Here is a 25,722-nt window from a genome sequence, read left to right as displayed (position 1 = left end):
TAAGCAATCTGAAGTGCAGTCTGTACCTATTGCTTTGTGAGTTTTGGGGGAGGTATTAAGAGTCACCTCAAGGCACTTTTTCAACATAAAACATGTTGTACTGTACCAAACCTAACACTAAATGGTACAGGTGTGCATGGCATGTAATTCTGCATGTCCATAAGCTGCAAATTGATTGTTGGAGGTAGATATTTTTTTACCTTCTCCAACTTACCTGTAAGATAAAGTTGCCTGTGGATAGCAAGAGCAAGGGTGGTAGCCTCCCCTTGTGCCATCAGAAGGCCTTACAAAGATTCAGAATTCATCTCAGGGGTGCTATTGAACGGACAATTAGAAAGAGCAGGAGAAAAGCATATTTTGTGTAGGGAGAGGTTGGCAACCATGCATAAATGTTGGCAGCCATACATCAATTAGGTTGATTTCGGAAAAACATTGATTTTTAGACTGTTAACCATGAATCAATGTTTCAGCCCCCTCCGTGTCAAGATGACTGCACGTTTCCACTATGAGCATGTCTGTATGCTTGGGCTGCAGGGATGTTCATAATATGCAGTTTGGTTGTGGGTGTTGTGAATTGTCGGGGATGCACTGGTAGACCTGAATGCCATGTTTTATTAATCCTGGGACTGGAGTAGCATAAAAAAGCTGCAAACACATGCTGTTCATCCATGCAACTGTGAAGGTCAAGTGGCGAATTGATCATTTGGCCGTTTCATTTAAAGCACAACAATATTGATGCCTTAAGGATACTGTGTTAAATGACAATAACTCTACTACCTATTGTGCAGTTCTCTCTAGCAGCCCAAGAAAAGGCTCACATGGCTGTAAAGGTTATTTCAGCATATGCTTTTTCCCCATTGTTTTAGAGGAAGGCCTGCAAGGAATTGTTAACTGTTCAGCCTGTGGACAGCAAGTAAATCATTTTCAAAAGGATTCAGTCTGCAGACATCCAGCTTTAAAGGTGCTCATATGTAAGGTAAGTCTAATTTAATTTTATGAATGTATTACTTTAAATTGTTTAAACACTTTAGTGGCCTAACATTTAAGTAATTTATTTTTCTCTTGATTTTTTTTTTATTGGTTTTGTTTTTAGGGTAATGACATAGCAGTGATCACATGACGTTAGTTATGACTAGCTTGAAATTGTCACAGTACATGTATTGACCCATCGTACTCTGCTTTCAATGCACAGAATCACTCGGTGGGCCTAACATTTAAAATACTCCATCAGAGGTTATGTTATGTTATGTTATGTTATGTTATGTTATTTATTTGTTAAGCGCAAACAGCTGCCCCAGCAACGGAGCGTCCCGGCGCTGATCCTAACCAGTACCTGAGGGGGGGGGGGGGGGGGGGGGGGGGGGAAATCAGCAGAGGGATTAGATGACAGTGAAAAGATGGGTTTTGAGTGCTTTTCGGAAAGCAATCAGATTGGAAAGGGCGCGGATGTGCGGAGGTAGGGAGTTCCAAAGCTTAGCACCTAGGACCTTAAAGGAGCGTCCGCCCTGTCTGCAGAGCTTAGTTCGGGGGACCATCACGAGGTGTTGTCCCAGAGAGCGCAGGTTGCGCTGGGGCGTGTATGGTACCAGGAGTGGGCGCAGGAGTTCAGGGCAGTCCGACTTGAGGATTTTAAATGCCATAGTCAGTGTTTTGAATTGGATCCGTGATTCGATTGGCAGCCAGTGCAAATTTCGAATGGTGAGCCTGGCAGAGCACCTGCGTGGGAGCCCTACCACTGCTCTGGCGGCCGAGTTCTGGATTCGCTGCAGTCTTGCTAGTTCAGCTTTGTTTGCCCCCAAGAGCAGGACATTAGCGTAGTCCAGCCGGGCAAGGATCATGGCTTGCATAATGAGTTGGCGGGTCTTTGCGTCAAAAAAACCGAGTATGGGGTAAAGGCTCCTCATGAGACCCACACACGTGGATGCCACTTTCTTGGTGTGGGACTGAAAGCTAAGTGAGGGGTCGAGCCATACACCAAGGTTTTTGACGACTTCTTTTGGCACGGGGGTGGGGCCAAGCACAGAGGGCCACCAGTGATGGTTCCAGAGGGAGGGGTTTTTTCCCAGGAGGAGGACCTCCGTTTTTCCGGCGTTAAGCTGAAGGCAGTTGAGTGTCATCCATTGTGCGACTGCCGCGAGGCCATCTCTGAATTTGGTTGCTGAGGGTGAGGGACCTTCTGAGAGTGTGATGACCAGCTGTGTGTCATCAGCGTAGGATACCAGCGTGAGATCCCACTCTTTTGCTACCACTGCGAGAGGCTGAACGTATAAGTTGAAAAGGGATGGGCTGAGCGCCGATCCTTGGGGGACCCCTTGCCGGATGGGTTGGGGTTGAGAGATGTAGGGGGGGGCTGAAACTTGAAAGGACCTGTCTTCTAAGAAGGACTGGAACCATTCAAGGGCTGATTCGCCAATCCCAACGGCTTCGAGTCGTTTCAGCAGGATGTTGTGTGAGACCGTGTCAAAGGCCGCGCTGAGATCCAGCAGGATCAGCGCGGCGCTTTGACCGGCGTCTAGGATGCCTCGAAGGTGCTCCGTAGTGGTCAGCAGAGCCGACTCAGTGCTGTGACCTGGCCTGAAGCCGTTTTGGGAAGGGTCCAGGACATGGTTTTGCTGCATGTGGTGGGAGAGTATTTTGTTGACATGAGCTTCAGCCAGTTTTGACGTCCAGGGGAGCAGGGAAATGGGCCGGAAGTTTTCTGGTTTAGTGGGGTCCAGTGTGGGTTTTTTGATGATGGGCGAGACCCACGCAGATTTCCAGCAGGTGGGGACCACCGCCGAGGAAAAAGAGAGATTGAGTAGTTTGGCAAGCGAGGGGAGAAAGAAGTCAAGAGATTCCAAGAATTTGGACGGACGCATGGGGTCTGCAGGGGAGCCAGACTTGACCTGTCTGCATAATTTAGAGAGGTCGTCGATGGATACGTCGGGTATTCTTAGCAGTTTAGAAGTCTCCGCCATCGATTGGGGGGTGTAAATGGGCGTAGCATCGTCCTGTGGAAAGGACGCGTAGATCTTCCTGACCTTTTCAGTAAAAAAGGTGGCAAGGTCCTCGCATTGTTTCAGGGAGGTGATGCAGGTGCCTTGATTGGGAGTTTTTTGGAGATTTTGGACTAAGCTGAAGATGGTTTTGGTGGGGTTGGAGCTGCGTTCGATTTCCTTAGCGTAGAAGGAGGCTCGGGTAGTGCGAATCGCCTTGTGGTAGGTGCGGAGTTTAGATAGGTAGAGGGTTTTGTTAGCGTCTAAGTATTCTCTCCTCCACACGCGTTCAGCTTTTTTGCACTCTTTCCGTAACATTTTAAGTGAGTCATTGTACCATGGGTTAGAGGGGGAACTGTGGGTTTTTGTCCATTTATGTGGAATTAAGGCATCAAGCCCTGTGACAATCCATTCGTGGAAGGCGGCATAGACTGTATTAATGTCCCTATTCTCATCGGGGGGGTGGAATTCTCCTAGGTGGTTGGTGAGGTCACTGGAGATGAGTTTGTGCCACGGTCGTTTGTGACTAGAATTGGTCTTAGCTTTTGGGGGCAGTTTTTTTGTCAGAACACTTATGTTAACAGCACTTCTATAGCACACAGCTACCCCAGCAAAGGGGCGTCCCGGCGCTTTGGACAGGCAAAGGACATAACCCAGTAGACATCAGGGAGTCAGGGAGTCAGGTAGCAGAAGACCAGAATGCTAAAGTGCAGAAGGAAACAGATGGGTTTTAATAGCCCTCCTGAAATCAAATAACTCATCCAATGCACGAATTTGGGATGGAAGTGAATTCCATAACTTGGCAGCTAAAACACGGAAGGAAGTCCTCCGGTGCGGCAGAGCTTGAACCGCGGGACCACAGCCAAGTTTTGACCCAAAGACCTCAGAGATTGAGAAGGAACATAGGGAATAAGAAGGGGGAGGACAATTTAAGGATCTTAAAAGACAGACATAAGGTCTTAAAATCAATCCGTTGCGCCATGGGCAGCCAGTGTAGTGTCAGGATAGTTTATTTCACGGAACAAAACCTCGGTAGACCCACCAGGGCTCTAGCAGCAGCATTTTGAACGCGCTGCAACCGGGCGACTTCCGCCTGGTTGGCCCCTAACAGGAGCGAGCTGGCTTAATCCAGCCGTGATGAAATAGAAGCCTGCATAATCAGCTGCCTGCTAGGGGCGTCGAAAAATTTCAGGATGGGTCTAAGCCCTCGCAGAATCCCAAAACAAGTAGCTGCCACTTTTTTTGTGTGGCTACAAGAACTGAGGGCAGAGTCTAACCAGACACCCAGATTTTTAACCTCCGAAACCAGAGTAGGAGTGACCCCTAGCTCTGGAGGCCACCACTCATCACCCCAAAGGCTGCTCTGTTTGCCCACGATCAGGACCTCCGTCTTCTTAGCATTGAGCTGAAGACAGTTAGCTGTCATCCTGCCCGCTACTGCCAAGAGACCGTCCCAGAACCTGGGGGCATCAAGGTCGGACCTCCCACTCAGTGTCACCGCCAGCTGCGTATCGTCAGCATAGGAGACCATATTCATGTCCCAATGCTTGGCGACTGCAGCCAGCGGCTGCACATACAGATTAAACAATGTGGGACTTAGTGCCGAACCCTGAGGCACTCCCTGGTTGAGCGGATAGAATTTAGACTCAAAGGGCGGGGTTGCAACCCTGAATGAGCGGTCGGCTAAAAACGACCGAAACCAGTCCATTGCTGTACCAGAGACACCGGCCTGTTCCAGACGTTGCAGCAAAATAGAGTGTGAAACCGTATCAAACGCAGCACTAAGGTCAAGTAACACCAGTGCCGCAGTTTGACCGGAATCAAGCACAGACCGCAGATGTTCCGTCATCGAGAGTAAAGCTGTCTCGGTGCTGTGGCCAGCACGGAAGCCATTCTGGGAGGGATCCAGAATTTTTGCCCTCTGTAGATGTTCCGACAGTTAACCATTGACATGGGCCTCTGCAACCTTCGCAACCCATGGGAGCAAAGAGATTGGTCGATAATTCTCCAATTTAAGGGGGTCCAACGTGGGTTTCTTTAGGATCGGGGTGACAAAAGCCTGTTTCCATTTAGTTGGAACAGTGCCTGAGGAAAAGGACAGGTTAATGAGCTGGCGCACAGGAGAGAGGCAAAGAATAGATGGTTCCCTAAACTCTGCCGGTCTGAGAGGGTCAACAGGAGACCCAGATTTTACTTTAGTGGCCAACCTATTAAATCCCTCCTCCGACAGGCAAGGGAGAGTCGAAAGAACCACATTCGTGGAAAGGTTGGTTCTCAAAGCCTCACTCGAAGGGATAGAGCAAGGAAAAGAACGATAGATAGCCTGAACCTTTTCAAGGAAAAAGGCCGCTAGATCTTCACAATGAGACTCTGAACAAACTTCAGCCGTAGGAGCTCTTTTCACGGTCAGGTCTTTAAGAACTTTGAAGATCCGTTTCGACGCATTAGAGCTGTTTTTAAAGTCTTTAGAGTAGTAGGCCGAACGGGCCCTACAAATGGCTCTATGGTAGCTTTTGACTTTAGTGAGGTATGCGGTCTTTTTCCCAGCTTCGTAAGTTTTCCGCCATTCCCGTTCCGCTTGTTTACATGCTTTTTTTAGCGGTAACAAGGCACTATCGTACCATGGGCTTGGTTTTAAGGAGCGACATTTGATCCACGTGGGGGGGGGGGGGGGGGGGGGGGGGGGGGTTGGGGGAGCTTGAGGGGACCAAGCGGATTTTCAACAAGAAGGCGGTGAAAGTCTTCAAGCTTCAGTTTTTTCCAAGGACGTTTAAAAACGACTCTATCTAACGTTTTGAAGGGAAGGTCACTAATCGGAAGATACAATTTCACAAGAAAGTGGTCAGACCAGGCAACTGGGCTAGGCTGCGGAACCTTGGCACCCGACAAATTCGAAAATATGGGGTCCAATATATGCCCACCCACATGTGTAAGGTGAGTGACCAGCTGGCTTAACTGCAGTGCCTCTAGATCTGCAATAGTGCTGCTAATTGGTGGAGTAAGGTGGCGATCAAAATGGAGATTAAGATCTCCAAGGATACTAAAATTGGCAGAACCCATTGCAAGGGAGCTAGCAATTTCAGGAAGAGGTCAGTCTGTTTCACTTCAAGCAGCAATTCAGTTTGAAGTGCTGGTGCTCTACATTACCATCATCTCTAAATAGGAGTCGAAGGAGTCACATGCATCTATCCAATGCACCCAAAGACACCATCTGTGGCATCCCCAAGGGCTCCTCAGTCAGCCCAACTCTCTTAAACACCTACATGACACCAAAGGCAAACATCGCCCGCACCCATGGGCTCCACATCCTCTTGTATTCCTATGGCACTCAACAGAAGACGCTGACACCACCAAAGCCAACTTCCAAGACACCATGATCAACATAACCACCTGGATGAAAGGCCACCAGCCTAAAATTCAACTTGGACCAAACAGAGATCCTCCTCTTTGGAAACCAGACCTTCCCTTGGGACGACACATGGTGGCTGTAACGGCGGGTCAGGAATGGACGGAACACTATGTCTTGGTAAGGAGGGTTTTATTTTAACATACAGTTTCTTTTTGCGTAAGGTTAGTCTTTCTCTTGCAAAATCGGCAGGATCCGTGGTGCTGACTGTCGAGGGGTATTTCTTTCCTCTCCTACTTCCGGTGTCAGGATAGTGCTTCCTTCAGAGGGGCCTCTCTCAGTGGTTGTCCCCGGAAACAAAAGAGAGAAAAGGACCAATTTACTGTCACGTCCTCTACGTTTACTGCCAAGGGTTATCAGGGAAGAGGGAAGTGCTGGATTCTAGGGTTTTGTAAGGCTTTTTACCGCCGGCACAGGCCCCCGCCTTCCCACCCAGTTCGAGACTCTCTCCCGTACCTGTCGGAGCCACACACCTCCCGCGGGTGTGTGGCACGGCGCTGCGCGGCCTCGTTGGCCTCCTGGCACGTCTGCTTCAGTCAGGGCCTCTCCGCTTCCGTCCTCGTCGGCTTCTCGTCCTGGCGCGGCGGAATCCTCGTCTGCTTCTCGTCCTGGCGTGGTGGGCACCTCGTCTGCTTCTCTTCCTGGCGTGGCGTGTACCTCGTCTGCTTCTCGTCCTGGCGTGGCGTTTTCCTCGGCTTCTCCCGCACCTACTTCCTCGTCGGTGACGTCACACCCCGGTTTCCAGGGTTCCGGGGCTTTAACCAATGCAGCGAAGGCCACGTCATGATGGGCAGTCCCGGCTTCCAGATCCGTGGGCCAGTTAAAGGGGCCGCGTTGCATTTCTTGCGACGTGCTGTGCCAGGAAAAGGAATCGTCCTGTGAAGAAGGATTAACGACATCTTCAACATTTACTGACCACCAGGACACTTCTCTGCCTCCGCCCTCAGAGTTAGGTACTGTCCCGGTCACCTCATTACAGTGGCACACTGCACTTGGCCCCTAACCCACATGCACACAACCTCTGAATTGTTCTGGAAAGGCAACTGACCATGAAGCAGCAGTTCAACGTTCTCCTTTGCCTGCTTCCACACCCTCCACTTGCTCCGCAAGCTCTTCCGATGGATCCCCGTCTCGACCAGGAAGACGGTCACCCAGGCCCTCGTCTCCAGCCAGCTGAACTGAGGCAACACACTATGCCGGTCCACCAAACAGCTACTAATCCGCCTCCAGTCCATCCACAACTCAGCAGCAAGACTCTTCTTCAACCTCTCCAGGAGAACCAGCAGCTCCCCATACCTCTGGGCCCTACACTGGCACCCTGTCCAGGAACAAATCTCTTCAATCTCCTCACTCATGCCCACAAAGTTCTCCACAAATTCGGACCCGCCTACAGCAACAGCCTTACGTTCTAATAACCGACCAAGGTGCTTGCTCCTCCATCCTCGACGACATCCCCCGAAGCTGCTGCGGAGGTTGTGCCTTCTCCTACCTCGCCACCTCGTCTTGGAACGACCTCAACCCACGCACCTCCCCTTCACTGGAGAACTTCACGAAGAAGCTCAAGACCTGGCTCTTTGACTGTCATGGCCATCCGACCGAGGCTCACAGAACCCCAGCGCCTGGGGACCTCTTGTGGTGATCAGTCACACTCTATAAGACCTATTGATTGATTGATCCAAGTGTTTTCTTGGAAGCGGGGATACAACAAGCAGTGTAACAGATGTAATTTTTATAGTGCATGTTAATGTGCCGTGTAGGGAGGAGACCATGTTAATCCTGTGGAAGGGACTTGTAGTTCCATTTAAAATGGGGTGGTGATGCAGGAGTGATGAAAGGGATGACCTAGAGAGGCAGTGGGTCCTGTCCTATTCCCTGTCCTGGTACTCACAGATGTGTCTCAAACATGGAATACGTGTTTGGAAAGCACCCGTAACATTTATCTGGGTGCTAGTGCAGGAAGCCCAGGCAGGAGAATTTAAGAAGGCCATCCAAATGAAGGGGCAGCGAAACCCTTGCAAAATGGTGCGGAGGAAAAAGAACAAAGGATTCAGAAATGAGGAGATGCTATGGGGAGACTGTGGTCACATGGCGGTGGTCATATTGGGTTTGATTTGTCAGCAGAACAGAATAATATTGAAAGCAAAATGCATGCTCAATCTCTGCAGACCTCATTAGGCTTAGTACAGAAGTGGGGAAATCCTTAGAGGTGCCCATTTGTATAATCCAGGACTCAGTGAAGAAGTCTGGTGTCTACAGAGGTGAATGGCCCTGAGAATTTAGCACAAAGAGACCGGACTGCCGCATCGCTTTATTTTGCCAACTTAGTCCGGTTTTCTACTTTAAAAATATGTAGGTCTACTATTTCTGTGTTCAGGAAGTCCCCATCACAAGAATCTTATTTGGAGATCAAAGATGTCCAAGATGGCCTTATAAAAGCTGTTTCCTCCCGGTCACAAGGCCTTCTCCTACATGGTGTTTTTAGGAAGCTGGCTCTCTATATAGTGCACTAAAATGAAGTACACTCTGTAGAGAGCCCAGTGGATCACCATTTGGTTTACAGAGGCTAAAGTACATAGCACAAACGCTCTCTATGTGGTAGTGTGGGTGAGCAATTAGGCTTATCAGAGGGTAGAGCACAGCATTTTTTGGACTCTGAGGCAATAAATACGACACATACACAAAGAATAAACCTTAGACCAAATTAGAAAAAGAACACTTTTAAAATATGTTGGAAGTTGTACGCCTTTGCGCACAATGCACTCTGATGGGAGGAAAAGTCATATATGTATAATGGCAAGTACAGTTGGTTCCAAGGGTTCACCTTCTAAATCTCGGGTTGCAGTGGATCAAGGTCCAAAGTACTTCCAGCAAGCAGTTCTTCCAGAACTGCCCAGGTTTAGCCGGTAGCAGAGTGCTGGTGAGGTTGGTAGCTGTGTGTGCTAAAGAGAAGGGGGCCACCTGGAAACAGGCTGCACAGGGACATTTGGGGACAAGCCCGAGAGCTAGGAAACAGGGGCTTGGGTGGCAATGGGGCACAGATCTGACCTACCAGAGCATGAGTACCTCTTACTGGTTGTCTGCGGTGTCATCGGTTGGGCCGGGGAGCTGCAAGGTTGATCTTTAGGCTGCCCAGACGAGCTCATGCCTCCCCTCTGCTTAAACTTCACTGGCTCCTTATCAGACAGAGTGAAGTTCAAAGGCCTTTGCATTGCCTGTAAAGCAATGTATGGTAAAGCTTTGGCCTACATTAAGGAAAGCTTGAAGTCTTATGTTTAGGGCGCATGCTACGATCATCGGAGGCCTTTGACTTTGCCACTCCTAGATGCAATACAGCATCCAAAGGGAGTAGAACCTTTTCCGTAGTACTTCCACAACTTTGGAATCCAGTACCAGACCATCTCCGCAAAGAACAGAGGCTCCTCTCATTCAGAAACAACTTACAACGCTTCTGTTCAGGGAAGCACTGATCACCATCTAAACTGCTTCTTCACGGTGGGATTTATCCGATAACCCACAACCCTTGGCCTCTCCTCCTCAAAGCGCTTCGAGAACTGCCGATGATTTAGCACTATACAAATACAAGGCTGTGGACAATACTTTGCTTTTTGATGGCTGTGGACTGCAGGGGAGTAGCTCCTTTTCTCCAAGGGAGGCTGTAGGCTATTTTTGAAGTGCTGGCAGACTGCCAAAGGCTGTGGTAGATCTCCAGTTTGCAGGACGAGTCACTCTGTTGTTGTCAAGTGTTGCGAGCAGGCACGCTTTTGCACCAAAAAGTCCACAGCTCTTTTGCTGTTCTTGCCAGGCAGTGACTCTTTTTTTGTTCTTCTCTTGAACCGTCGAATCTCACTATTTAGGTTCAAGTGTGCCACCTAAGTACTCAATTTAGCAGCGTTAAGGGGAGTGACTGGGATTAGCCAATGGGCTGACTACCTTTAGGGTGTCTATTCCCTCTATATGACCACTTAGTGTGGTAAGTGGGCATAACCCTGACCCTAAGAGGCTAATTCCATCCAAAATAAGTTGGAGGAATTTGAAATGGGGGAGAATACATCGGGTAGCCCACTTAGAGTTGGTGCTGGCCCATTTGGGACACTCCTCCTAATCGTAATTTTCCCGCTTGTCTTGCTGCCAAAAAGTGGGGTCTGGACAGCGAGGTGGGCATCTCCACTATCTGGAGAGACCAAGGCTGCATAACAAATGCGGTGAGGCTTTTAAAGAATCCTGCCCGGGAATGCAGATCATGCGTTTAGGTGTGAACCCCTCCACCCAGAGCAGGCTTTGTTCCTGGCCTCAAAGTGAAGGCTTTCACGTCAGGCCAGAAACTCCTCTGTGGTGGATAGCTGGTGCAGACCAGCCAGTCAACACATCAGTAGTCTGTAAGTTTTCAGGGGGCACCTCTAAGGTGCCCTCTGGATGCATAGTTTAATAAATCCATCACTGGCATGTGTGGGTTTATTAAAACGAAATGTTTGGTACCAAACATCTGGGTGTACAGTGAAGCCATCATGTAGCTGGGAAACTCGTCATGTCGAGTGTCCAGTCCATGTACTTGTTATGGCTTCCATGTGCACTTTTGGTAACTACGATTTTGCTTTAGATATCACTGCGACACATCCACGCACGCAGACATGCCCACACATGGGGTATAGTGCACCTTGCCTTAAGGCTGTCAGGCCTGCTGGAGGGGTGACTTCTCTATACCACATGCCATGTTTTGCAGGCATAGCACACAGGGATATGTGCCATGTTGACTCTTCACTTTTCTCTGTACCAAGACAAGTAGGCTGCAGTGGCAGCTTGCATGAGCTTGGTGAGTGATCTCTTAGGGTGGCACAATTCTTGCTGCAGCTCTTGGGGATCCTCTATAGTTCCAATACCTTTAGGTACTGGGGGAACCATTTACTAGGTGTGAGAAGGTGGCCTGGTATGTGCTGTCCACTAATTGAAGTGGGCATCCTGTACCAGCCCACACGACTCTTAAGATGTATGAGGTCAAAGATAACCTTTTGAAAGCTATCCTAGTGGTAGCTATGGACAGCAGCCTTCAGGCCTAATCTAACCACACAGTAGTTATATAAGAATATGTATTTATTAGTATAACACTCTACTGATCTCTACACGAGAATCGACCTTACAGCACATAATTCTGAATCAATAGAACATTTGTAAGTCGCCAATACACAGCGGGCTCCTGGGGGGAGACCAAATCATATACTAAAGAAATGGTATAACAATCACGACTTGACACAGTGCAGTGAATGATAGTGTTTTTTTTTTGTTTGTTTTTTTGAAAACCTTTATTATGTAAAGAAAAAGACAGTTGCAGACCCACAACCACGGAGGCTGGTCAGTCGAACATAATAACATCAACATACACATCTCATCAGCCGACAACCCGGGGGTACGGCAGCGATGTTTCATGATTATGTACAAGCATGTGGTATAGCTAGGATCCGCGAAAGGTTTCTCATTTTATCTTTTATTTAAATAAAACCCACAAACAAAAACTCAAAAAAGAAAAATCGAGGCACGGCTATGTATAAACTGGCAGTCCCTTATGGCAGGGGTAGACGGGTGAAAAACGTATTTCAATAAGAATGAGGAGAAATATCGGGGAGGGCAGGGGGGGGGGGGGGAACCTGGTAGCAACCAATACAGTGTAATCAACAAGAGCGGAGTACAGGGAACGCACAATGAAGGGAGAAGAAGAGGATCCGGAAGGTCAGTGAATGGGGGGGGGGGGGGGGGGGGGGGGGGTACAAATCTCATCACGGTATGCGTTCCATTGACTCCATATCCTACCCCATTTCTTGGGTCTGCCGCGGGAAACATACACAACTTTCTCTCTGAACATGCACCAGTCCATATTTTCTTTCCACCGCAGGAGCGTCGGTGGCCTTGGGGGAACCCCATAACTGGGCTATGTCACGTTTAGCAACCATATTACCCAATGTGACCCATTGAGTCTGGGCAACAGTACAGTCATTCGGTTCCCAGACATTCAACAGACCGCGCCTGGCCTCAGGCAACAACACTACCCCCGTCACTTCACCCATAACCACATGCACTCGGCGCCAAAACGCCGCCACCTCCGGGCACTCCCAGAGGATAGGCAAAAAAGTAGCCAGCATACCACATCCGCGCCTACACAATCCATCCACAGAAAAACCCATATGCATCAGTCGTGGGCCCGTGACATACACCCGATGCAGTATTTTAAGTTGCACCAGCCTAAGACGTGCCGGAATCGCAACCTCCTTAGGGGAGGATATCGCCGCCTGCCAGTCTTCATCGTCCAGTTCTAGTCCGTCACTGGTCCAAATAGTCCGCAATTGCAGAAGGAGATCGGAGCGATCGTTGATAAGTTTCTTGTAAATGAGAGATATAGTGCTATCGGGGACGTACCCATCAAGCACTCTATCCTCAAGAGGGGAGACCTCCGGGATAGAAGTGTCAGCCGGGAAAACCGAGTGAATCGCATGACGGACCTGGAGGTACCGGAAATATTCCCTGTCACTCAATTTATATTCTCGCTGTAGTGCCTCGAAGGTCTTGACTGTACCCTTGGCCCAGAGGTCACCCACCCTGCTGATACCAATGAGATCCCATCTGTCGAAACCCTTCGACGTCCACAGGCCACCTAGCGCTTCCGCGGCATACAATGGGGTACATTTCGTTAACCTATCCGTCCAGCCCGTGGTAGCGGTCGCGCTTCCCCAAACTCGCACAGCCACTGCCGTAGGGCCCGTGAGGTGCTTCCGGTCGGCTCTGGAATAGAGTGCCCGATTGTAATCTCCCCCAGGGAGTTGCCATCTATCCATCTCAAATGCGGGGTTAGGGACAGGGCCATACATAGCGTGGTTCACAGCACTCAACTGGGAGGCCCAATAGTAGCGCCTGATGTCGGGCAGCGCGATACCTCCATCGTACCAGGGCAAAGTCAATTTTGCCAGTGCGACACGTGGTCGCCCACCCCATACCAACCGCCTCTGCAAGCCCTCGATCTCTCGGAAGTAGCTAGCAGGTACCAAATCAAGTGCGTTTTGAATGGCATATAAAAAGCGGGGGAGAGACACATCATTTTGAACAGGGCCGCCCTTCCCAAAGGGGATAGTGGCAGGCCACACCACGCCACAACATCCGAACGAAGCCGGGAAAGCGGAGGCAGCAAATTCCGCTCATAGTGGGCTTTGGGGTCCAGTGAAATGTAGATCCCCAAGTATTTGAAACCATCTCTAGAAACCGGTATCGGACAATGGTGGGGAAGAAAGGAGCTCATCGTCCGTGAGTGGATAGATACAGGATTTGGCCCAATTAATAACCAGACCGGAATTCCTCCCAAAGGAACGTAGTACGTCGAACAGGACGCCCAACGACTAACGAGGAGAGGTAAGGTACAACAATCTATCATCGGCGTAGAGTGATATACGGTCCTCGAAATCAGCCGACCAGCGGATGCCCTTAAGCGATGGTTCCCACCGCAACCATGCAGCCAGGGGCTCAAGGGCAAGCGCGAAGAGGAGCGGCGACAAGGGGCATCCCTGTCTCGTTCCCCGCCCAAGGGTAAAGGGCTCTGAAGCCCTACCGTTAACCACCACCTGTGCCAGCGGCTGCTCATACAAGAGTCTAACCCACCCAATGAATTTGGGGCCGAACTCAAACTTGGCGAGAACAGCCCACAAATACAGCCACTCAACCGTGTCGAAGGCCATCGAGGCATCAAGGAAAACCAAAATGGCCGGTTCCCGAAGAGACCCCGCCCTCGCTAAGACGCCATGGAGGCGACGTAGGTTGAGCGCGGTGTTTCGGTGGGGTATAAATCAAGTCTGCTGTTACCGTAACCAACCGATTCGCCAGAAGTTTAGCGAGAATTTTGGGCTCAACGTTCAAAAGCGAAATCGGCAGATATGATGAGCACTGATCACGGGGCTTGCCGTCTTTATGAATGACGACAATGGACGCCAGTCTCTGATCCCGAGGAAGAGAGCCGAGATCTCGCGATGACAAAAACATCTTACGGAGATACGGTGCCATTTTGTCTGGGCAGAGTTTATACAATTTCACCGGTATACCGTTGGGGCCCGAGGCCTTCCCAAACCGAAGTGAATGGATAGCGAGCGCTACTTCATCTGTGGAGAAATCCGCCTCCATGAGCTCCATGTCAGAGTCCGACAGGCCAGGCAGAGTGATATCTCGAAGCAAAAGATGCGAATCCTCTTCCGGCCTATTCGAGACAGGCACATAAACCGCCTGAAAGTGACGGGCAAATGTTTGGACTATGTCAATCGGGTCCACGACTCGAGCACCTTCCACACTCTCAACAACAGGCACCACTCGGTTCAATCTATCCCTTTTGTCCAGCAATGCAATCAACTTTCCCGCTTTATCACCCACATCATACAAGCGCGCCCCTGTTGCTCACGGTGCATCGCCTTAGCGGCATCAGTGACCAGCGTCTTATAGTCAAATTGTTTCAGGGCCAGGGAATGCAACACCTCCGGAGTGCCCCCAGTCCCAACCTGTCCCTCCAAGTCAGTGATCTCATTTTCCAGTTCCACCACCGCAGCATTTCTACGCCTCCTTTCGCTGGCAATGAGGGAAAAGGCCTGACCACGAATCACCGGTTTGTAGGCCTCCCACAATGTAACCGGGGAGGAAACTGATCCCTCATTCTCAGCGAAATAGTAATCCATACATTTCACTATCTCTGACCTGTTCTTAGGATTACGAAGGTGCCAGGGGTTAATCGGGGCGACCCGGCCTTCGGCACCCAGTTGCACATCAATTGTGAGCCAAAGCGGAGAGTGATCAGAGACCCCCCTGGCCAAATGCCTAACCTCCCGCACCGAGACCATCTGTGCTGCTGGCATAAGAATATTATCTAATCTCGAGAGGCTCCTTTGTGCACTTTAGTAAAGTGTACTGGAGCTGACCTGGGTGTAGCTGCCTCCAACAGTCAGCCAATCCCAACATATCCAGTAGCCTCCCGAGCCAGAGCTGTGCCGCAGGCAAAGTCCTGGGGGGACTGCGATCCTCATCCCCACTAACCACAGAGTTAAAATCGCCACCCACCACCAACATGTGGCCAGGGAGCCCCAGGATCACCTCACCCAGATCAGCAAACGTGGTAGACTGCATGCCAGGGGGAACATACACCGACAAGGAGACAGTTTTCCCTTCCCACCGCCCCGTAATAGCCGCATAGCGGCCCCTGTCGTCCAACATATCTCCAAGGGGAGGGAAGTACGTACCATGACCCCCACCCCTCTCGAGCCAGAAGTGAACCCCGAGTGCGCTACCATACGGTAGCCGCCTCTGTTTAGTGCACGGCATGCATTGCCCACCAAGTGTGTCTCCTGAAGCAAAATCACATCTGGGGTACAACGTTTCAAATATTGCAATACAATACCCCGCTTTATTCTATCTCCAAGACTGGTAACGTTCCAACTCAGCATCCTAAGCACCCCGTTCCCCCCCATGCCGGCATTGAACACCCACCCCCCCACGCATGGGAAGAAGCACACAGAATCGACAACAGGAAATGTAGCAGCCTCGAACAAAACAAAAAGAAAAAGACCACCCCCACCACCCCCAAGGAACCCTGAAAAACACACCCCCCCACCCTGCACCCCTGCATTAGACCAGAAAGCCACCCCAACTTGCAGTGTGCCTGTCGCCCCATTAAACTAACCTACAAGAAGAGAGAGAAAGACCCCAGTGGAGGAAGAATAAGCCCGATTTCCCCCCCCACCCCCGGGTACCCATAGTAGTAGCAAGTCTATTAAAAAGCCACTGCTAGAAGTCCAAAGTAACCAGTTCGCCACTGCAGACTCACTACTCCTGTTCGGCCGGGCCGCCCTCGGCACCTTCCGGGCTCTCGCCGCCCATACGATGCGATGGCAAAGTGTCCAACCAGTCACTGGCCACTTCGGGGCGATCTAAGAAAAACGCCTGCTCCTCATACTCGATCCTCAGCCTGGCAGGAAAGATCATGGCATATTCCAGACCAATATCCCTAAGTCGTCTCTTCACCCCGGTGAAATCCATGCGCTGTTTCTTAATCGCCTGGGTGAAGTCTGGGTAAAAACTGACCGAGGCATTGTCAAATTTGGTAGGACCCGTGGTTCTTGAAGCTTGCAGGATAGTATCTCGGTCCCGGAAACTAAAAATCCTGGCGATGATGGGTCTCGGTGCGGCCCCCAGCTTCGGCTTCCCGCCGGGAACTCTATGTGCTCGTTCCACAGTGAAAAAGTTACTGAGGCCCTTGGGCGCAAGATGTTTAAGGACCAGATCTTCCACCAGAAGGTCCGTGGAGACGTCCGGTGAGGTCTCCGGAACCCCCACAATGCGAACGTTGTTGCGCCTGGCCCGGCCCTCGAAATCCTCCAGCCGGCGGGCAAACTGGTCGTTGAAAGTACGACCCCTCCTCCCCCCCCTCCCCCCCCTCGAATGATAGGTTTTTAAGTGTAGTGATTTAGATAGATCTAGTTAACCTATATCTAACTGCTGCAAGCACCAGCTTACACAGGCCTATTGTGTCATTTTGAATTACCTCTTATGGGTGGCATAATACATGCTTCAGCCCATTGAAGGCCTCTGGGGTACCTATGCCCTGGGTACATGGTGTTTCATAAACTAGGGACTTATAAGGATACCCCAATATCCAATCTGGAGTGTATCTAAAGTAAATATATAGCAATTTAAGGGAGAAAGCAGATAGACTGTGGTTCTGAATAGCAGGATCCCAGTCAGACTAGTCAAAAACCAGCAAAGCACCAGGAAGAAAGTGGGGGTAACCATGCAGTCAGATCCTACCTTCCTACACTGGGAACTTGCATGGAGTTTAAAGTGGCTGCCAATTGTGAAACAATTATACAGTTTAGTGAAAGAGCACTGGTAATGGGGACCTGGTTAGCAGGAATCCAGTACACTTTCAGTCAAAGTTGCATCAGATAACAGGCAAAGTGTGTGTGTGTGTGTGTGTGTGTGTGTGTGTGTGGGGGGGGGGGGGGGGGGGGGTGGGGGTGGTAACATGTCAAAAAGGGCACTTTCCTGCACTGTCCGACTATGTTCCAGAACAACACAGCTCTTAATCATCTGTCCTGAAAAGTGATTTTGCTGACTGCTATTACATCTAGAAGGGCTTGTGAGCTTCAAGCACATTGCGGTCAAGAATCCTTTATGGTTTTTCATCACAGTAAGGTGTCTCTAAAAACCTGCCCCTGTTTCTTGCCTAAGCTTCTCTCGAATTTTCATCTCAGACTAAGTGCTTTGCCTACTGGATGCAACGAGGGTCCTGGAATATAACTTGGGGAATACAAAAGGTTCAAGATGTTCTGAAGAGGGCGTTGTCATCTCTGGGGCTGTTTGCTCAAGTAAAACCTCGAGAAAACAGACCTTAGCTTGACGGGTAGATATTTGTTTATTTTGTGTAATTGAACTATGAAAGATGGGCTTAAAATGCATTACACACCATATTTGTGTGCATCAACAAGACTGGCCTAAGTTACTTGCCAAGGGAACTCTCAGAATAATCCTTAGCACACTGAAATCTAGAGCAGCATTAAAAATCTTTTAGTAACTAACTACTCCTCAGTGGGACTCCAGATTCCACTCTGACCAGCAAGAATTCCCCACTCTAAGACTAACAAAATGCAAATCTAGTATTATTGGCATCAGTAGTGTGCCCCTCAAAGTATGTATCCCTAAGTGGTGAACTAACCACCAAATATTTACATGTAGGTGTGTTATGGACTTCACAAAAAGGCAAATTGCAACCAAGTTCGATATGATTGCATGAGTGCTCATCACATGGGCATTACCTGTACCGGGTACTACAACTTGGGGGAAAAATGTGAAAATATCCAATAATATCCACTCTGAATCAGGCCTGATTTTCAGCTTGTGGGTGTTACCCAAGAGAGATAACCTTAAGAAATTATTGAAGTTTTCAATGGCAAGTATACCCTAACTGATTTTGATAATTCTGTCTAGCTATATGGATGTTAAGCATCATAGCTTATTAATGAAAAGCAAACTGATCCTTTCCCAGATAACCAAAGGCCCATTGAGACGTAGAGGGGGTACTGCTTCTCATATATGAACTGCCTATACTTTTGATATTTGGAAGATGGTCCATGCCTCTGCAATACAATACTGTATTCACTGTTGCTCCATGACTAATAATTTGGCCGGGCATGCTTTTCTTTGTAAACACTTATCATGATTTTAAAGGTCAATTCTTTTCTGTGGTTTCGGTTCCCACCTCTCCGGTAGGAATTCCTGTTCAGCACTGCTATTTATGGGTATTAGGTTGTATCCCACAATGCTGACTGAAGTTACTTGTAATCCCACTCCTCCATCCTATTTAAACACTCTGAAGATATACAGTTCATAGACCATAAGCTCAATGGAGAGATAGAGAGCATTAGTGACAAAAGTATGTTAACACAACAAAGAAAAGAAAAAAAAACTGCTGCCAACCCTACTTGTAATGTTGAAATCTGTATCTTCCAGTTTTAAAAAATGGACAAGCGAGTGGTGGTGGTAGTCAAATGAGCTTTGAGTGATTTTTGTTTTAAGAAACAAAAATACCAAATGTTGGTCCTATGAGCTTTATTTCGACTCCACATGAGACCATTCCAGGAATGGCTCCAACAGCAATGGTTACAGGCAACTGGGATTTGGGAAGATCTAGTAGTTACGCATCTTATGCTCTACTGGTCTGGTCAGCTGAGGGTAAGATTTCCTGACACCAAAAGACACCCGGCACCCCACGGCCCCCTGTGCCCAACTCCTGGGTGTCTACCTAAGATCCCAACTTACCTCTCGAAGTGGTGGTCGCACCTGAAGAATCTCCGTCCCCGAGCCTGCAGCCTTTGTTCAACTTCCCAGTCTCGCTTTGAATAACATAGGGCACCCGTAGGCCCAAAAGCACCCTGCACCCAGCCGCCCGAGTGCCGCTGGAAATGCAGCAACTACCCTACTCTACTTCCCCACTTGCCCTGTGTAAGTGATCAGGAGCTCAGCTCCCACTGCCTGCTAGCAGCCACCAACCAAACTCCTCCTATCCTTCATAGGAGAACATTGGGCCTACTCACTCTGCACCCGGCTGCCCCTGTGTCGCTGAGGTTGTAACAATTGTACTTACCTGACCCGGGGAAACCCCTGTGTCTATGCCCAGAACCTTAACTCTGCCAGTCGCGTACTTACCCAAAAGACCTATTTGCAACACATCAGAATGCAAAATGCCGATATTATGCATCGAGGCAACCAGGGGAACAATCCCAGGGGAATGCCCTAAAGATAAGCTGGTCAAAAACATTTGCCTTCGCTTTTCCCCCCGAAACCACTGATACACAGGGTACTCAGCAAGTGCAGAACCAGCAACATGACACTGATCCTGGTGGCACCAAAGTGGGCAAGGCAGACCTGGCACTCACAAATAATGGAAATGGCGCAGGGACCACCCCACAAGTTCGGGAAAAGTTAAGACTTACTCTCCTTGCAAAATGGAGCCTAGCTGCATGGATCCTGATGACTTAGAGTTCACACACCTAAGGCTACCAGAGAGCACTCTGTGGGTGCTACGAGAGCAAAGGAGACCTACCACACGAAGGTGCTATGTGGCAAAATGGAAGAGGTTCACAAAATGGTGCACAAGGAAAAGCTGGACAAGAAGAAGACAAGGGAATCAATGGTGCTAAAATATCTGACACACCTGCTGAAAGCAAAACTAAGTTCATCCTCGCTAAGAGTACACCTAGCAGCGATAGTAGCCTACACAAGAGGAGATACAGGAAAGAGCTTCCTTACATCACAAGTAGTGAAAACATTCCTGGAAGGGGCTAAAAGGACAGCACCACCCAAAAGGACCCCACCACCGGCCTGGAACCTTAATTTTGCAGCGTGAATCTTTCTGGATTCACTATGCTGTGCATTATTCCGCGGTCTTGTGGTTGGGTCCTTTTGGTGTATTTCCGGTGATGTCGGCACGCTTCCTGCGGAAGCTCCCACTCCTGGGTGCCATCTTCAGAAACTTTTTTCCGCGGTTGGATCTGGATCGTTCCCGAAAGGGCTCCAGACATTTTTGGAGAAAAAAGAAAATACGCACCTTTTGCAAGAAAAGAGATTGAGAAGACTACAGGAGACTACATCATTGAAGAGGACGACGAAGGAGAAGAAGAACTTCAAGAACTTCGACGTTCATCGGAGAATGCAAGCTCAGGGTGCCCCCTGAACGCATGAGATGGACAACACTCCTTTCAAATTCTGCCGTAACTGCCACCACAAGTACGCGCAGAAGGACCAGCACCCGGTCTGCAACCTTTGCCTACAGGTCGACCACGAGAGCGAGGACTGCAAAGCCTGCTCCGCCTTCACGCCGAAGACTCTTCGAGTGAGAAAGAGACAGATGATAGCCAACGCCACCATGCAGGGCAAGGGACAGCCACCGTCCCTTCGAGACCTGGGGCTATCATCGGAAGAGGAGGACCACCCCGCCGCCGAAGACGACTGCTACACGGTCTTAGAGACCGATATTACGAAGACTCCAAAGAAGGTAGGAGACTCTGGCCCCTTAGGCACAGAGAGACCCCGAGTCTCGAAAAATTGAGGGAAAAACCTCGAAAGCGCAGATGTTGAAAACTTCTGCGTCTGGCGCTACACCAAGGCACAGCGGATCCTCTGAGAAGGACTCCCAGGCGCCGAGAGCTGGAGAACAGCAGAAGACGTCGAAAATCGCCCCCGAAAAGGAGCGTTCGACGCCGAAGGAAAGGGACCCGAAGGGCGCTTCAGCGTCGACTAAGGACCCGAGAGCCAGCTCGGCACCGAAACCTTTTACGAAAGTCGCTCGGCGCCGAAAAGAGCGGCCGATCCATTTGACGCTGACCACGCGGATGAAATGGCGAAAAAGAAAAGACGCCTCGAGGCAGAGATGGAAAACACCCTGTAGCTGAAAAAAGATTTCGACGCCAGGATGAAGGTATACACAATCCCGACGAAACCTAGGGAATAGGTGGTCGAGGAAACTGAGGAGGACTACGACGTCGGACAGTCGGTGGGCATCGAAACCTTCGATGACCAAGAAGAGGAGGAGGCCTCCTACTACGAGGATGCATGGACATCTCTTTGCATGGACATCTCTTACTGTACTATACTCTCTCTGCCACAATGGCGAAAAACAATCTGAGCATGGAGAGGATGCCCATGCGCACTGTAGTCCAAGGGAGGAGCCACCTATCTCATGATACTTCGAAGACTCTTCCAGGACAACAATGTGCAATCATCCGGACCCAACACTAGGCGGCGATCTATGTACAGATATGAATGTCAGCAGCCCTACATGCCAAGAACAGATGCCTACTGGTAAGTAGCATATTCCTTCTGCCACAAGCAGGCAGGTCCAGAACTAACAGAGGGGGCACAAGCCCACTCTACCAGGAAAAAGGGAGCAACAATAGCCTTCCTGGCTAACACACCCATTCAGGACATATGCTTGGCGGCAACATGGGCTTCAGTGCACACGTTCACTAAGCACTACTGCGTGGATATACAGATGAACAAGGAAGCACAGGTAGGACAAAGTGCTTCAACATATATTCAACAACCAACGCTCATATTCCACCCAGCCGCCACAAACTTAATAAACAGCTACAAAGTCTATGCACAGCATAGTGAATCCAGAAAGATTCACGCTGCAAAACGAACAGTTTCTTACCTGTCTGTGTAGTTTTGCAGCTTGAATATCTTTCTGGATTCACTAGCGAACCCACCCACCTCTGCCAGAAAGATGAGGCACGAGTAAAAGGTGGAAATACAAGGGATAAAATACAAACAGACACTTTAAGGGATAAAGTGAAAAATCATTTACTTTAAGGAAGAACTTGAAAACATTGCCAAGGATTCACAAACAGAACACAAAAATAAGAAAAAAAGAATCCCAAAATGGCGCCCAAAGGTAGGAGCTTCCGCAGGAAGCGTGCAGACGTCACAGGAAGTACACCAGAAGGTGGGACGTCAACGCCCACCTGGGCTAAAAAAAAAAAGACTACGATTCCGGACCCAACGACTAGACTGCGGAATAATGCAAAGCAGAGTGAATCCAGAAAGATCTTCAAGCTGTAAAACTACACCGACAGGTAAAAAACTATTCGTTCCTCACTTGGAAAACTGCTTTCCTGATTGCAATCACTTCATTGAGGAGAGTGGGTGAACTTCAGGCACTAACCATAGAAGAACCTTTTTTCCACCTACACAAGGATAAAGTGGTTCTTCGTACCAATCCTAAATTCCTAACTAAGGGAGTATCTGCGTTTCACATAAATCAGTCGGTTGAATTACCCGTTTTCTTCCCTCAACTGACTCCATTGCAGAAAGCGCTCTAAACACCTTAGATGTAAGAAGAGCATTGTTGTACTACACTGAAAGAACAAAATCTTTTCGTAAAACCAAACAACTCGTTGTCGCTTTTGCACCACCTCACACAAGCAATCCTATATCCAAATCAGGTGTTGCAAGGTGGATCGTTAAATGTATTCAGATTTGCTATGCAAAGCCAAAATAACTCTTTAACGGTACCCCCTAGAGCACATTTTACTCATAAGATAGGGGCTACTACAGCTTTCTTAGGGAACATCCCTATTACGGACATCTGCAACGCTGCAACGTGGTCCACACCACACACATTCACCAAGCACTAATGTGTAAACATGCTAGCCAGACAACAAGTTAACGTGGGCCAGATAGTACTTAAAACACTGTTTCAGACAACTCCATCAGTTACAGGGTAGCTACTGCTTAGGGGAGACTGCTGAATAGTGTATGCATAAACGTGACCTACAGCTCACATGCCTCGAACGGAAAATGCTACTTACCCAGTATGCATCTGTTCTTGCCATGTAGAGCTGTAGAATCTCATGCGCTTACACATTTCCCCGGGTACCTGTAGCTGCTGTAGTTCTCTTGTTTCTGTTCATACATACACATGGACATCTCCATGCTTTACAACTAGTCCATTCTCTCCCCGTCTGCGGGTAAACAATCTGAAGATGTTGTTGATGACCATGTAGGCTATCCCTGAAAGGAGGAGTCACCTACCTTGTGACTAGGAAGACTTCTTCGAAGAAAAACAAAGTGCAAACATCCGGGCCCAACACTAGATGACAATCTTATTGATAAGCATGAGATTCTACAGATCTACATGCCTAGAACAGATGCATACTGGGTAAGTAGCATTTTCCTTTCAGTGTCTGCTCTAAACTCTTCAGACCCTAAAGGCTTCAAGCACTCTCCCAAATGCCCAGAAACCAGTTAGTCTGAAAAATGTAAGTTGTAGATTCTACATGTAGGTGGGGTTTGGTGGACATTAGAGGGTTAACCATATCATTAGGAATGCTAGAGACAAACTTGTCTTTTTATGGAACATTGCTTTGCATAATTCAGGAAATATTAGTTGCTGAGGGTTTGGCACTGCAGCATTTCCTGTTGCTTGCTTCCCCAGGCACCTACCATAACACTACTTCAGAAGTTTTGTTCTGGTGACATAAAAGTATAACTGTCCCAAAATTAACCCCGCTTCTGAGGAGATAAGGGCAGCTCTGGACAAGGGAGGAGCTGCACTAGACCAGGGAGGAACTGCACCCCTTATTCTCCTCGACTTGTCGGCGGCCTTTGATACAGACGACCATAAGGTTCTGATCAAAGGGAGCTCAGGATCAAAGGAAAGGCACTCGCACTGCTGAGTTAATTTCTAGAAGGCAGAGAGCAAGATGTAGCCCTAGGTCAGTTTGTTTTGCAGCATGAATCTTTTTGAATTAACTATGGCTGTGCATTATTCCGCCATCTAGTCGTTGGGTCTGGAATTGTTGTATTTTTTTTTTCGTGGCCCAGGTATGGATCGACATACCACCATTTGGTGGCCTTCATGACATCAACGCGCTTCCCCTGGAAGCTCCCACCTTTGGCGATCTTTAGATTCTTTTTTCCGTCGTTGGGTCTGGATCGACAGTGATGGAGCTCCAAAACTTTGGAGAGAAGAATCAACGAAAATCTACAAAAACATTGAAAGATCACCGGAGAAGATACCGGATTATGAGTCTCGTACAGAGGTCGACGAAAAAGGAGAAAGAACATCGAAAACGTCAACGGTTCTTCAGAGAATGCGCACACAGGGGGCTCCCTGGGCGCGGTCATGAACAAAACTTCCTTTAAATTCTGCTCCGACTTCCATCACAAGTACGCGCAGAAGGACTAACACCCAGTTTGCAATCTCTGCCTGCCACTTGACCATCGAAGCGAGGACTGTCACGCCTGCGCTGCATTCACACCGAAGACCCTCAGAGTAAGAGAGAGGGAAAGGAGAGCAAACTACAGCATGCAGGGTCAGGGGACACCTCCATCGCTCCTAGATTTGGGACTTTCCAGTGGAGAGGAAGACCACATCGCCGAAGAACCGGTGGACGCCATAGCTATTTGCAACACGCCAAAATATCGCATCCCGACAACCGTGCAAACAATCCCTAGGGAATGCGCTACGGATAAACTGGTCAGGGTCATTTGCCTACACTTTTCCACCAATACCACTGCTACACAGGGTACTAAACAAATGCAGATTTAGCAACATGACACTAATACTGATAGCACCTCAGTGGGCCTGACAAACCTGGTTCTCACAGATCATGAAGATTGCACAAGGACCCGCACACAGGTTCCCCACAAGAAAGGACCTGCTCACAATGCAGAACGGAGGGGTACTACACCCAGAGCGCCTCAGCCTGGCAGCTTGGCTCCTGAAGACCTAGAGTTTGTACATCTCAAACAACCGGCAAGCACAATGGCGGTGCACAGAAAGGCAAGGAGACCGACCACAGGAAAGTGCTACATAGCAAAGTGGAAAAGATTCTCCGAATGATGCATTAAGGAGAAACTACAAAGGAAGATTACAAGGGAATCAACAGTACTAAGATACTTAACGCGTCTACTACAAAATAAACTAAGCTACACATCTCTAAGGTGCACTTAGCAGCAATAGTGGCTTAAACAAGAGGAGAAACTGGAAAGAGTTTATTCATCTCCCAAGTAGTAAATAGATTTCTAGAAGGGGCCAAGAGAATCATACCTCCAAACGGAATGCCAGCTCCAGCATGGAACTCAACGTAGTGCTGACTCAATTGATGAAGGCACCATTTGAGCCTATTCACAAGGCAACACTGCACCATTTGAGCCTATTCACAAGGCAACACTGCACATGCTCACCCTAAAGATAGCCTTCTTAATAGCTATCCCATCGCTACGAAGAGTGAGCGAAATACAAGCGCTAACACTACAAGAGCCCTACCTACA

The 25,722-nt window shown here is 48.9% G+C and overlaps 1 protein-coding gene across 1 annotated transcript in view; it reads left to right on the top strand.

Annotated features, from left to right (window-relative positions):
* The window catches only part of ATRX (ATRX chromatin remodeler), a 1,771,102-nt gene that overhangs the window by 256,213 nt on the left and 1,489,167 nt on the right, over positions 1 to 25,722 (top strand). The window contains exon 7 of the mRNA XM_086918408.1: positions 867 to 976. Within this exon, the coding sequence (XP_086774534.1) occupies positions 867 to 976 (110 nt within the window). The remainder of the gene's footprint in view (positions 1 to 866; positions 977 to 25,722) is intronic.

This window comes from Lissotriton vulgaris, chromosome 4_1 (genome assembly GCF_964263255.1).
Source record: "Lissotriton vulgaris chromosome 4_1, aLisVul1.2, whole genome shotgun sequence".
Classification (NCBI taxonomy): domain Eukaryota; kingdom Metazoa; phylum Chordata; class Amphibia; order Caudata; family Salamandridae; genus Lissotriton; species Lissotriton vulgaris.
Note: the sequence above shows the minus strand (reverse complement) of the source record. Positions and strands in the feature narration are given on the sequence as shown.